We start from the raw sequence: 13,577 nt of genomic DNA on the forward strand, positions 1-13,577 counted from the left end.
GCGTATCAACCGGGAAGATCCTCAGAAATTATACATTTTGGCAGCCTTGAATTACCTAACTGAATTACTTGAATTAGCAGGAACTAATTGCCTCAATCTCTATTTCAGAATATTTGAAAACCATATCTTAAAAGGATTAAAAAAGGAATAAAAAGGTTAATGTAAACGTTTAAACAGTGGACTAATTTCGTCAAAATCCTGGGAGGGGGGCAAAGCTGGAGGCAATTTTCCCAAATCAACTGAAATTTAAAACTGTAAAATGAGGAATGTACTACCATAAAGGCAAAGGTATACTAAAGAAAACTGATCCATTTCTGTTTATGCTTGAATTATGCAATCTTATCTTAGGAAAATTTCTCCAGGAAAACACTTATTATAATAGTTATTACTTATTATAATAGCAATACTTTTTATTAACGCTTATTATAACAACATGAAGCTACTTTCGTAAGACAGATTTGAAAGCTTTGGAAGGCAGTCGAGAACTAAATTAACATTTTTATTTTTAGTTAGAAACAATCTGAAACTCCTAACAAAAGTCTTTAGGAATGGCACATGGTGGCTTCATTGAAATTCTCAGAATTCGAAACTTAGGTTTTTTGTGATGCATATTTTATTCTTGAGGTGACACCATGGTCCTCCCTAGTTTTCAAGAAATAACATGAAGTTATCGGCATGAGTAATATTTTTCACGGATGGCAAGTACACCAAGCTTCATAATTACGTTTTTTTAGACACCGAGACCTGACATTTGTTATCACTCTAATTTTACCTTATTATTATACCGAAATAAGGCTAAGAAACGTCAATTAATAGATGGCATTTGTGTTTTTTTGTCGACACTTGGACAAGGTTCAAATCTTGCAAGTTACCCATACTTTTTGGCCACGGCTTTCAGAAACGGACACCTCTCTAATTACCCTTCGGTAGTAATTTTGAACATTTAGCAAGGTATTCCTTGGATTCTAAGATGAATAATAAAAAATAGAAGGGTCTTCACGTTAGCGTTTATTAGCGCTTGGTTTGATAAAAAGAAAGGAGATCTGAGGAGACTGCTTTTTAACGACATTTTTAAAAGGAGCATACTTAATATTAAAGTTTGATAAGATTAAAGGTTTACCAGCTGGAACACTATAGTATTGCCATTGGCTTGCTTATGTCCTTCAGAATTCATTTCAAAGGCGGCCCCGAAGCTCTAGGTGCTGATACTGTGGTAAATGACTTTCTTAAATATGGTGGCTTTGAGGTTAGAAATAAGTTACTGAAGATTATGAATATGATTTTTGGAAAAAGGGGGAGTACCTAGCAATTTTAGGAAAACCCTAATAAGAAGGGTGATAAGAGGGAGTGTGGTAATTAGAGCCATTAGTCTGGTTTTTGTGGGTAGCAAATTACTTAGTATGATACTTATTAGACTTAGAGATGCTGTAGACAAAGTTTTAAGAGGAGAACAATGTGGTTAGTGGAAGGGCAGAGGATGTGTTGACGAAATTTTCACTCTGAGGCTAATAATTGAGAAGTCCCTCAGTCATCAAACATTTTTAATCCTCAGTTCTATAGCTTATGAGCAAGCGTTTGATTCAGCTGATAGAAGAGATTTTGCGAAGGTATTATCCTTGTATGGTATACCAGACAAATACATTAAAATGATTAGTGCTATGTACGAGAATAACACAGGTGTGGTTAATATAAGAAATTAGGTTAATAGTCGGTTTTGTATTAAATTAGGAGTCAAGTAGGGTTGCGTTCCATTCTTATTTATATGGAAGTAGTACCCTATCTTCAGGTCCTAGGACATGCCTTCCCTTTTTCCATAGGATTTTAAAGACATGCCCTCTGACGTCAGGGCAGCCCTATCAAAATTTCTATGACAATGCTGGCAAGACTCCCACCCCTGGCAAGATTTCCGTGAGAGCCCTGTTTCTAGCTGGCAAGATTCCCACGGGAGCCCTCTGACGTCACGGCATTCATAGGGAAAATAGCATTGGATTTTAAAGGCAGCCCTCTGACGTCACGACATCCGTAGGGAAAATAGTATTGGACTTCTGCCGCAGCCCTCTGACGTCACGCCATCCCTAGGAAAAATAACATTGCACTTCTACCGCAGCCCTCTGACGTCACGTCATCCCTAGGAAAAATAGTATTGGATTTCTACCGCAGCCCTTTGACGTTACGTGACACACCCTCACAAGTTTCTGTGACAGCCATGGCAAGATTCCCATCCCTGGCAATATTCCCGTGAGAGCCCTGGGAAGATTCCCACCCTTAGTAAGATTACCGTCAGAGCCCTGGTAAGATTCCCGTGAAAGCCCTGTTTTTATGCAAAATTCTCATAACTTCCCTTGAAAGATTCCTGGATGTTTCAATATAATTACTTGGAATGTGGTCGGGATAATACACAAGTTCAATTAACAAGGGGAGCTCTTAATCCCTCGCACCTGCACAACCCAGTCACCAGTCCTATTAAAGGAAACACACTTGCCAAGACTCCATGAGACACCCCTCTGGACTCTATTGAGGTCACAGGACTTACCCCGTTTCAAACAGTCAGGTGTATTAAGCTTGAAGCAATTTTATGTGACCCTACGTCAGGAACCCATGGGGGAACCCCCGCATATAACTTAACAAGAGCTCACACGTTACGTAATGATTATGCAACACTGTCACGTAATACTTTTTTTCGCCCGAAACGCTCAAAGCGGTTTTTTACCTTAATGGCGGCAGACTCTTTATGGAAAGTCACGTAATAATTGCGCAGCCATAACTGCCAGATAATACCATTTTGACATTTTTCGCCCGAAAGCCTCAACACACTTTTTCCTCCTCATGCCTTTTTATTTTTTTTTTGCTCGAAACGCTCATCACATTTTTCTTTATTTCATTCTTTTTCCTTAGCTCTTGACCCCGCCAGGACTCGAAAGGTCAATTTTCTTCCAAGGGGAACGCAGTCTAACCGAGAGGACTAAACTGCTATTCCCAGTATTTTGTCTTAATACCAATACTCTAAAATTAACCTAATGCGTGACACCTAAGATTTCTCATTTTTGGCAAACAATAGAAATAGAATGACGTGTTACTCTCAAAATTTGACACGATCCAGGAGACGTTTGCTCTCAATATGTTTATAACGATAAAACGAAAATGTATGGCTTCTTTGCGTGGGTTATTAGATTTCACACTATCACGTCAACATCCCCCCCTCTAGCATGCAATACCGGAGGAATAAGGTTGATAATTAGATGCAAATTTAAGACATGTCAAGAGCTCTCAAGGAAAATATCCATTTCTTTGAGTACTTGTTAGATTTTCACCTCCTCCATGGAAAACATTCCTTAATGCCTCCACCCTAATTTTTAAACTGTAGTTCACCCCACAATGACATTACTTGACTACCCCCCCCCCTCCCCACCCTGACAGCACACCATTACCTCCAAGATGATTCTTCAACACATTTCATGTTAAAAATTATGCGTCAATCGGGATGATTCAAGTTTTTGCAAACCAAAATTATTATAATAACCTTCAAACACTCCACTCCCTCATGGCATCACCCCCTCCCCCTACCCCTCTGTCATCCAAATAGCAATTCCAATGGCGTGGTGTGTTTTTGTGTGTGTGTGTGTGTATGTTTTGGGTGTTTGTGTGTGTGTTTGACAAACACACAACGGGCTCACACAAACACAAACACTGTTTGTGTTCTGGGGGCATATAAGGTTTTTATAGAAGGCGTTGTCGTAGAAACTTCAAAACAGGCTCATTCGACTAGAAATTCAAAGGGCTATTACCCTTTTTAATCGACGAAAGTTTTTGGTGGGCAACTTGCCCCCCCCCCCCCCCCACGCCCATCATTTCTGCAAATACATGCTCTCCCAACATGGAGGGAGTTGTTTCGATCAGTGTAGTTGACTCTCAGGCAAAAAATATGTTTTTGAGGATGAAACTCCCCCACAACCCTAAGGAAAAGGGTTTTTATCTATAGTCTGGGGGAATTTAGAGTTTTTACAGAAGGTGTTGTCGTAGAAACTTCAAAACAGGCTCATTCGATTGGAAATTCAAAGGGCTAGTGCCCTTTTTAATTGTCGAAAGTTATTGGAGGGAAACTAGCCCCCCCCCCACGCCCATCATTCCCCCAAACACATCCAATCAAAATTTTGAGATAGCCATTTTGTTCAGCGGAGTTGATTTCTAGATAGAAAATATGTTTTTGAGGAGGACACTCCACCAAAACCCTCAGGGCAAGGGTTTTAAGTTTTGCCCGGGGGGCATATGAGGTTTTTATAGAAGGTGTTGTCTTAGAAACTTCAAACAGGCTCATTCGATTGGAAATTCGAAAGGGCTAATACTGTTTTTAATAGTCGAAAGTAATTTGAGTGCAACTAGCCCCCCCCACGCCCTTCATTCCCCCAAGCACATCCAATAAAAATTTTGAGATATCCTTTTTGTTCAGCGTAGTTGATTTGCAGATAAAAATATGTCTTTGAGGAGGACACTCCCCCACATCCCTCAGGGCAAGGGTTCTAAGTTCTGCCCTGGGGGCATATAAGGTTTTTATAGAAGGTGTTGTCGTAGAAACTTCAATAAAAGCTCATTCGACTGGAAATTCAAAGGACTAGTGCCCTTTTTAATAGTCAAAAGTGATTGGAGGGCAACTAGCCCCCCCCACGCCCATCAGTCCCCCAAACACGTCTAATCAAACTTTTGAGATAGCCACATTATTCAACATTGTTTTAAGTTCGGTAAATTAGGTTTTTGAGGATGACAAACCCCCACAGCCCTCAAGAAAAGGGTTGTAAGTTATACCGCGGGGGGCATATAAAGTTTTTATAGAACGCGTTGTCGTAGAAACTTCAAAAAGGGCTCATTCGATTAGAAATTGAAATGGCTAGTGCCAAAAGTAATTGGAAGGCAACTAACACCCCTTCCACGCCCACCATTTCCCCAAACTCACCCAATCAAAATTTTAAGATAGCCATTTTGTTCCACGCAGTTAAAGTTCAGGAAATTATACCTTTGAGCAGGACACTCCCCCCACAGTCGTGAGGACAAGGGTTATAAGTTCTGCCCTGGGGGCATATAAGTTTTTATTGAAATCTTTGCGTAGAAACTTGAAAAAGGCCCCATTCGATTGGAAATTCAAAGGGCTAGTACCCTTTTTAATAGTCAAAAGTGATTTGAGGGCAACTAATCCCCCTCTCACGCCCACCTTTTCCCCAAACACATCCAATCAAAAATTTTAGATAGCCATTTGATTCAACGTAGTTGAAAGTTTTGGAAATTAGGTCTTTAAGGATGACAACCCATCCCTTCGCAACCCTCAGGGCAAGAGTTGTAAGTTATGCCATGGGAGCATGTTAGGTTCTTATGGAAAGCGATGTTGTAAAAACATCAAAAAGGGCTCAATAAATTGAAAATTGAAAGGGCTAGTGCCCTTTTAATAGTCGAAAGTGATTGAAGGGCAACTAACCCCCCTCTCACGCCCACCATTTCCCCAAACACATCCAATTAAAATTTTGAGATATCTATTTTGTTCAACATAGTCGAAAGTTCTGGAAATTAAGTCTTTTAGGATGATAACCCCATCAGAGCCCTCAGTGCAAGAGTTGTAAGTTATGCCCTGGGAGCACATAAGGTTTATATAGAAAGTTGTTGTAGAAATTTCAAAAGGGGCTCATTTGATTGGAAATTGAAATTGCCCTTTCTAATAGTCGAAAGTGAGTGGAAAGTGATTAGCACCCTCCCACGCCCACCATTTTCCCAAACATGTTTAATCAAAGTTTAGAGATAGCCATTTTGTTCAACGTAGTTGAAAGCTCTGGATATTATGTATTTAAGGATGACAAACTCCCCAGGGCAAAGGCTGTAAGTTATGCCCTGGGGGCATACAAGGTTTTTAATGATAGAGTTGTCGTAAAAACTTCAAAAGGGGCTCATACGCTTGAAAATTAAAAAGTGTGGTTCTCTTTTTAGTATTTTAAAGTGATTGGACGGTAACTAACCCCCCTCTCACTCCCACCATTCCCCCAAACACATCCAATCAAAATTTTCAGATAGCCGTTTTGTTCAACGTAGTAGAAAGTTCTGAAAATTAGGTCTATGAGGATGACAACCCCCTCACAGCCCTCAGGACAGGGGATGTAAGTTATGCATTGGGGGCATTTAAAGTTTTTATAGAACGCGTTATCGTAGAAACTTCAAAAAGGGCTCATTCGATTAGAAATTGAAATTGCTAGTGCCCTTTTTAATAGTCGAAAGTAATTGGAAGGCAACTATCCATCCTTCCACGCCCACCATTTCCCCAAACACATCCAATCAAAATTTTGAGATAGCCATTTTGTTCCACGCAGTTAAAGTTCAGGAAATTATACCTTTGAGCAAGACACTCCCCCCACAGTCTTCAGGGCAAGGGTTATAAGTTATGTCCGGGGGCATGTAAGTTTTTATTGTGCCTTCCCAAGGCCAGAACATAATTTGCACTATACTGAAAAAAAATACAAATGAATGTGCATTGTCAGTTTAATATACATATACTGATATTTAGTAATCAAATTGTTAATATTATTTGATTTATTAAAGTTTTACTTTGTTTTTCCCTGAAAAGACTATGTCTATTTAAACGAACAGAAATTAATTAAAACAAATTTTCCACAAAATAAGATTTTCAAAGAAAAGTAAAGAACTCCATTAAACAAAAAATGAGCAAAAATAAAATCAAATAATCTACCAAGCGTGAAACTGTCACGAATCAGCATCAATAAATAAATGAAACCCAAAACGAACAGAAATTACAATAAATAACCGAGTCTAACTCAAAACGAGCAGAAATTAACAATAGTAGGGCTCAAAACCCCTATGCCTTCCCAAGGCCAGAACATAATTTGCACTATACTGAAAAAAACAAATGGAATGTGTATTGTCAGTTTAATATACATATACTGGTATTTGTTAATAAAAATGTTAATATTATTTTATTTATTGAAGTTATAAAAGTAAAAACATTTATATTTTTTTCAGTAAAGTGCAAATTATGTTCTGGCCTTGGGAAGGCATAGGGGTTTTGAGCCCTACTCATGTTAATTTTTTATTGTTTTAAGTATGGATTGGTTATTTATTGTAATTTCTGTCAGTTTGTGGTTTCATTTATTTATTGATGCTGATTCGTGGTAGTTTCACCTTGGTAGATTATTTGATTTTATTTTTGCTCGTTTTTGGTTTAATGGAGTTCTGTACTTTGCAAAACTGATATTGTGGAAAAAGTTTTTTTAATTAATACTACAAAAATGTCAAGCCTTCCAATAACTTTCGGCTGTTAAAAAGGGCACTAGCCCTTTCAATTTCATATCGAATGAGCCCTTTCTGAGTTTCTACGACAACGCTTTCTATAAAAACCTTATACGCTCCCAGGGCATAAATTACAACCCTTACCCCGAGGGCTATGAGGGGGTTGTCACCCTCAAAGACCTAATTTCCAGAACTTTCAACTACGTTGAACAAAATGTCTGTCTCAAAATTTTGATGGAATATGTTTGGGGAAATGGTGGGCGTGAGAAGGGGGTTTGTTGCCGTCCAATCACTTTTGACTATTAAATAGGTCACTAGCCTTTCAATTTCCAATCGAATGAGCTCTTTTTGAAGATTCTACGACAACGCTTTCAGTAAAAACCTTATATGTCCCCAGGGCATAACTTACAACCCTTGCCCTGAGGGCTGGGGGTTGTCATCCTCAAAGACATAATTTCCTGACCTTTCAACTACGTTGAACAAAATGGGTATCTCAAAACTTTGATTGAATGTTTGGGGAAATGATGGGTGTTAGGGCGTGGGTTACTTGCCCTCCAATCACTTTTAACTAATCAAAAGGGCACAAGCCAGTTCAATTTCCAATTGAATGAGCCCTTTTTGAAGTTTCTATAAATCACTATCTATAAAACCTTATATTCTCCCAGGGAATAATTTACAACCCATGCCCCGAGGGCTCTGAGGGGGTTATCATCCTCAAAGACCTAAATTCTAAAACTTTTAACTACGTTGAACAAAATGGCTATCTAAAAATTTTGATTGGATGTGTTTGGGGAAATGGTGGGCGTGGAAGGGGTGTTAGTTGCCTTCCAATCACTTTTGACTATTAATAATGGCACAAGCCACTCCAATTTCCAATCGAATGGGCCCTTTTCGAAGTTCCTATGACAACTCCTTTGATACGAAGTGCCCTGGTCTAAGACCAAGAAAAATAAAATTATAATAACAATACATTGTGCCAACGTCGTTCTTTACTTATGCAGCGCTACTGCGCTGCCTATGATACCAGACAAATACATTAAAGTGGTTTGTGCTATGTATCACTGCTGCGGTTAGGTAGGAAATGGGGTTAGTAGTTGGTTTTGTATTAAATCAGGAGTTAAGCAGGGTTGCGTTCTACTCCCATTTATATGGATAATTTTCATGGACTTTGTCTTAAGGGGCACAGAAAAGGCAATGGGAGAACATGGAATCAAATGGGGAAGAAAAACATTATTGGACTTAGATTATACTGATGATTTAAGCACCCTAGACGAAAGTGTGAGCAAAATGAATGAACTTTTAAGAGGTCTTGCGAGTTCAGGGTGCTAGAATAGGTTTGAAAATTAATGTTAACAAGACTACGTCGCTAGCTAGGAATAAGTGAAGATGACAAGGTGACATTGGAAAACGAAAAGATCTATCAAGTGGACAGCTTCACTTACCTCGGTAGTGCTATTAGTAAAGATACTATTTGCAGTGGAGATTTTAAAAGTAGAATAGTCAAGGCCAAGGGAGTTTTTTCAGTTAAAAAGCTTGGAAGAATAGGAAGATACGTATGCAAGCCCAGATTAGAATATTGGAAGCTAAAGTGATGACAGTGGTCAAATATGGTTCTGAAGCATGGACGCTCCAAAAAACGGAGGAGGATTTGCTAGATGGATTTCAAAGAAATTAGCTGCGGATTATTTCGGGTATGCGACTGACCGCCCGTATTTCAAACAATAGGCTGTACGAAAAGTACGGTTTAGTTCCGCTTTCTATGGCTATAACGAGAGAAAGGTTGAGATGGCTAGGGCATGTTCTGCGGACGAAAAATGACAGATTACCTTCAAGGCCGTTAAGCCATACACTAATAAGTTTCCTCTAATTACACCTGTTACAACACTTCAAAAATATCGTATAGAAAAAAAAACATTACGAATTCGTATACCATTTAATCAATACAAAAATCAGGCAACATACAGTTCTTTACACAGAACAATCAAAACTCAAACTTCTTTTTGTTTAACTCTGGGTTTATAGAAAGGTTCATAGTTCTTGGCACTAAATAAACAGACAGACGTCTTTATCTCGTTAAATACAAATGGTTTTTCACTCATTCATAGTATTGTGAACCACAAAACCCGTCATATTTTATTCACATTTTAGACATATAAAGATAACAAGATCACTACAAAAAAAAATGAGGCGGTAGGCTTATATCTTATTTATATAGTTGGCAAGTGTCTGTAACACCCAGCAAACCATACACCTGAGAATAATCACTTGATATTATGACCTCTTGACAACACAACGGGTAACTGTTTCTCCAGAGTACTTTTACAGAGTTGATGCCCACAAGAAAGTAGACTTTTTTTTCTTCTTTTCTTTTTCTCAATAAAATAATTAATGGAATTAACCATTTTAAGTTTAAGATATATTACTAACATCACTACAGAACTTATCGACTCCTGAATACAACTGATTGCACAGATTTAAGGCTGAGAACGAAAGACTCTGTAAAACACACAAATGTTTGGTTTGACAATGTCCTTAAGTTTAATTCTCATTAGTCTAAAAATCCTTCTTCAACCAGAAATATCTTGTACTTCAACGACTATCTTAAGAACAATTAACTATTCTTACAGTCGACTTCCACTTGAATGGTTTCGAGTTGGAACTTACTATGTTGTTTTTTTATTTGGGGGGGGGGGCTGGTGGAGATTTATATTATTACTGGAAGGGTGTAAACTATTTTTTTAATCTTTGCAGAAGGGAATAGAGTAAAGAGCTATCGTCCTACTTGCTCTTTGGCTCGTTCTTCATCTAATTTTGTGAAATTAGATGAAGAAATCTAATATATTAAATATAAGAGTTTCTCAGCCTTAATATAGATATTAATTATTAATACAGATATCATATATTATAGATATTAATCTCTATTAATATAGAGAAAACTATACATTAAATCTAAGAAACTCTATACCGCACCTGAAATGATAACAAAGTCAAATCAACCTTTAAATTAGACATTAGACATTAAATTTAAGAAGCTCTATATTTGCATTATACCCAATATTACTCCTAGAAGTAAAAAAAAAGCATAAATAAGTTTTGGGAAATTAGTTTCATGGATTTTAAAAATGAACTTCTAAATGTTTCTATAGTTTTTCATGATTTTCAAGTGAAATTTTGCGACGTTGCTAGAAATGTTGCACCGGAAAATATTAGGACGAAATGAAACAAACATTTCTGAGAAATAAATTTGAAATTAAAAAAAGTTAGACATCACAATAAGCAAAAACACTAGAAAAATTTTGAATTCCTTAAAGCCAATTGATCAGGTTTGAAAATTAAAAAATGCTTACATTTCCTATGAGCTCAGCACAAAAATTTATTTTGCCTGAATTTCTGACGAAGTTTCTTGAGAAACTTGCTCAGCAACTTCAAGGGAAACACGAAATCTCGTACAAAGGATAATGGAATACTTTTTTTCATTATTAATCAAAATGCTCTTTTAAAAACTATAAATGCAAATGAATCCAAAAGTTCAATAAGTGTTATGTTGCAGTATACAGATTTTACAGATGACAGGCAGAGCTAAACAATACGCTTGAGGGTTTTTTCTTGTTTCTTTTTTTTACTGTTTTAAGAACGGGTTACTCATTTTCTTTTAGAATTACCAAATGATTCGTATTGCTTTTAACGGAATTTTCACCGTTTCTGGATTTTTATGTAGTTTTAACAGGATTTTTCTTGGCATGAAAGACAAAAAAAAAAAATAACTACAGGTTCTTTTGAATTGAGTGTCCAAAGTTTCAAAGAAAATATTTTCTAACTCTTTCGGTTGTTGTTGTTGTCGGGGGTTTGATGCGTTCGACCATTAGGTAATGTGCGTTTGTATCACTTGATTTATCTGTGTCTTCTGTAATCACTAGCTTGCTTGGGTGTCACCGACTCTTTCGGTTACAAATTTTATATTCAGTTTTCATTAACTTCTCTAAAACGAAGTATAGATGAGGTAATACAAAATTAGCCATTTGAAAAATTCCATAAGACCTGGAAAATACAAAAACTGCTCTTTTATTCTGTTACCTCATTACTGAAGCCGTGAAAAATAAAAATACTACGTTCACACACACATAGACAAACATTTAGACTGTTTGTCCTACAAACAGTAGGACAAACATTTAGGGGGGGGGGGGGGGGAAGCCATTTCCATAATTCCATAAAACCTGGAAAATACAAAAACTGTTCTTTGATTCTGTTACCTCACAACTGAAGCCGTGAAAAATAAAAATACTACGTTCAAATCTTTAACAGCCAAGTTTCAAACGTAAATTTTACTTACGAATCCCGAAAAAGAATTTTTTTTAATCCTAAGATTACTATTGTAGCAGAATAGTGCTTATTCGTTATTGCTTTCTTAAGCTATCCACCGTCTCCTTCCTCCTCGAAAGTCAATCTTTGGTGTTCACTTATAGGCTATTTGGAAGACAATATGATTGTATAATTAAATTTCAACACACACTTTTAGGCACTTAAACTGCACTTAAATACACTTGAAAACACAAGTGCATATACATATGACATTTAGGGAGGGGGGAGTCGGGAAACGAAAAAATACATTTCTAGGTCATAATCTTTGCAAGGTGATTTTGCTGTTATATCAAAATGGGGGGTAGGAGTGACCCCCCTCCTCCCCGGCAGCCCTGATATGCAGGTATGCTTGTAAAAACAATTTCTAGCACAGAGAGGAACTTATTTGTATCTTACAAGCACTTGCTGATGAGGATTGGCAAACCTATAGACACGAATAAATATTTCACACGAAGGTCAAAGATATCAATATACATAAATCATTGAATTAACCACACAGTCCGTGATCCCAGGAGTGGTTAGACCATCCACTGGCTATGCCAATTTGCCCAATCAAACATTACAATGGTCAAATACACATTTTACGATGGAAAATTCAATGAACCTTTATGAATTGGCAACACTGAGCTTAATTACGAACTTCTCCACAGGATAATGGAATAGGGTCTTTCTTAGTTGCTGATCCTGTGGCGACTTGACTTAAAGCCAAGCATACGTCATTAGGCTGTAACCTCGAACAAGAAAGTCCATATAGTTCAAGGGTTCTTAATGGGTTATAAGAGCACCATCCACGATCTATCACAAAAAAAGGTTGGTCTGGTGACGATGAGTGGACAACCTGGAATAAAATGAATCAGTATTAGCCATGAAATTTCTATGCATTATAAATATATCTTATATTTATAAGTTAAATAAATCTTATATAATTGTGCAATGCAGCCATATTGTTATAACTGCTGAACATTCCTATGCTGATCACATGTTTTTCCTTAGGTTTTTTTCGATTGATTATTATTTTAGAGTAAACTAAAAACAAATCCTTTTGAGAGTTTACCAAAATAACAAGAGCTAATACTTACTTGCCATGAAATAGATGGGGGATAAAAGCAAATAATAACAAACGGAAAATATCAACATATCACTAACTGAACTTTAGAAATTGGACGAAAATATCTAGAAAAAAAACAAGAGTAAGAGTCTTCCACCTAATATCTCCTTAATTTTTATGATAATGGCTTTGTAGATTTCGCACATAAAAACAGTTCCGAAATATTACATAATATAGAATGGGTACTATAGATCTCAAATTCTATTTTGTTTCCAAATATGTTAAAATTTGACTTAGCCTTAAAGCCGTTTCTCCCTTCCAAAGCATATAGCAAACTCAAAAAGGTACACACAGGTCTATTCAACCTTTGGAGAAGAAGCATCCGATTGCCTCCCCAACGACGGGGTAACTCTCTTTGATATTGCTCCAAAATACCCCTACCCCAAGAAAATTAGTAAATCATGAACCGAAATGCACTTTGTTTCTTCTCTCCGCCTCACAACTTGAAAAACACTAACCCCTCAAGCAGGGACGTATCCCAGGAGTTAACCAGTTTGAACCTCACACCCTGGAATTTTGACCAACCCGTAGAAAAGTGACAAAAATATATGTAGACAAAATTTTGTTCCATTTTATATAGGTTTTTTGACCCCCCCCCCCCAACAAAATTTCGAATACGAACCTGCCCTCATGCCTCTCCTCTCTTAAAGTCGATCATCAATAAAAAGCAGAATCCTCAATTTTTTAATGATATATCAAATAAAGACGGTTGCGAACTCATATGGTTGTGGTGCAGATATAAGACATCTACCTAAGTAAGTGGCGTCACTGGTGATTTGCGCTCTTTATGATCCGCCGGGTGACCCTTATCATCGAGACCTTGTAAGTTACT

At 37.2% G+C, this 13,577-nt stretch overlaps 1 protein-coding gene across 1 annotated transcript in view; it reads right to left on the reverse strand.

Moving 5' to 3' along the window:
* Positions 1–11,458: 11,458 nt before the first annotated feature.
* LOC148946000 (uncharacterized) overlaps positions 11,459–13,577 on the reverse strand; it is a 51,404-nt gene continuing 49,285 nt past the window's right edge. The window contains exon 4 of the mRNA XM_089097774.1: positions 11,459–12,475. Coding sequence (XP_088953900.1) covers positions 12,266–12,475 — 210 coding nt within the window. The 3' untranslated portion in view covers positions 11,459–12,265. The remainder of the gene's footprint in view (positions 12,476–13,577) is intronic.

The sequence above is a fragment of the Artemia sp. Qi Xiang Cuo genome, chromosome 12 (genome assembly GCF_049724085.1).
Source record: "Artemia sp. Qi Xiang Cuo chromosome 12, ASM4972408v1, whole genome shotgun sequence".
NCBI classification, from domain to species: Eukaryota; Metazoa; Arthropoda; class Branchiopoda; order Anostraca; family Artemiidae; genus Artemia; species Artemia sp. Qi Xiang Cuo.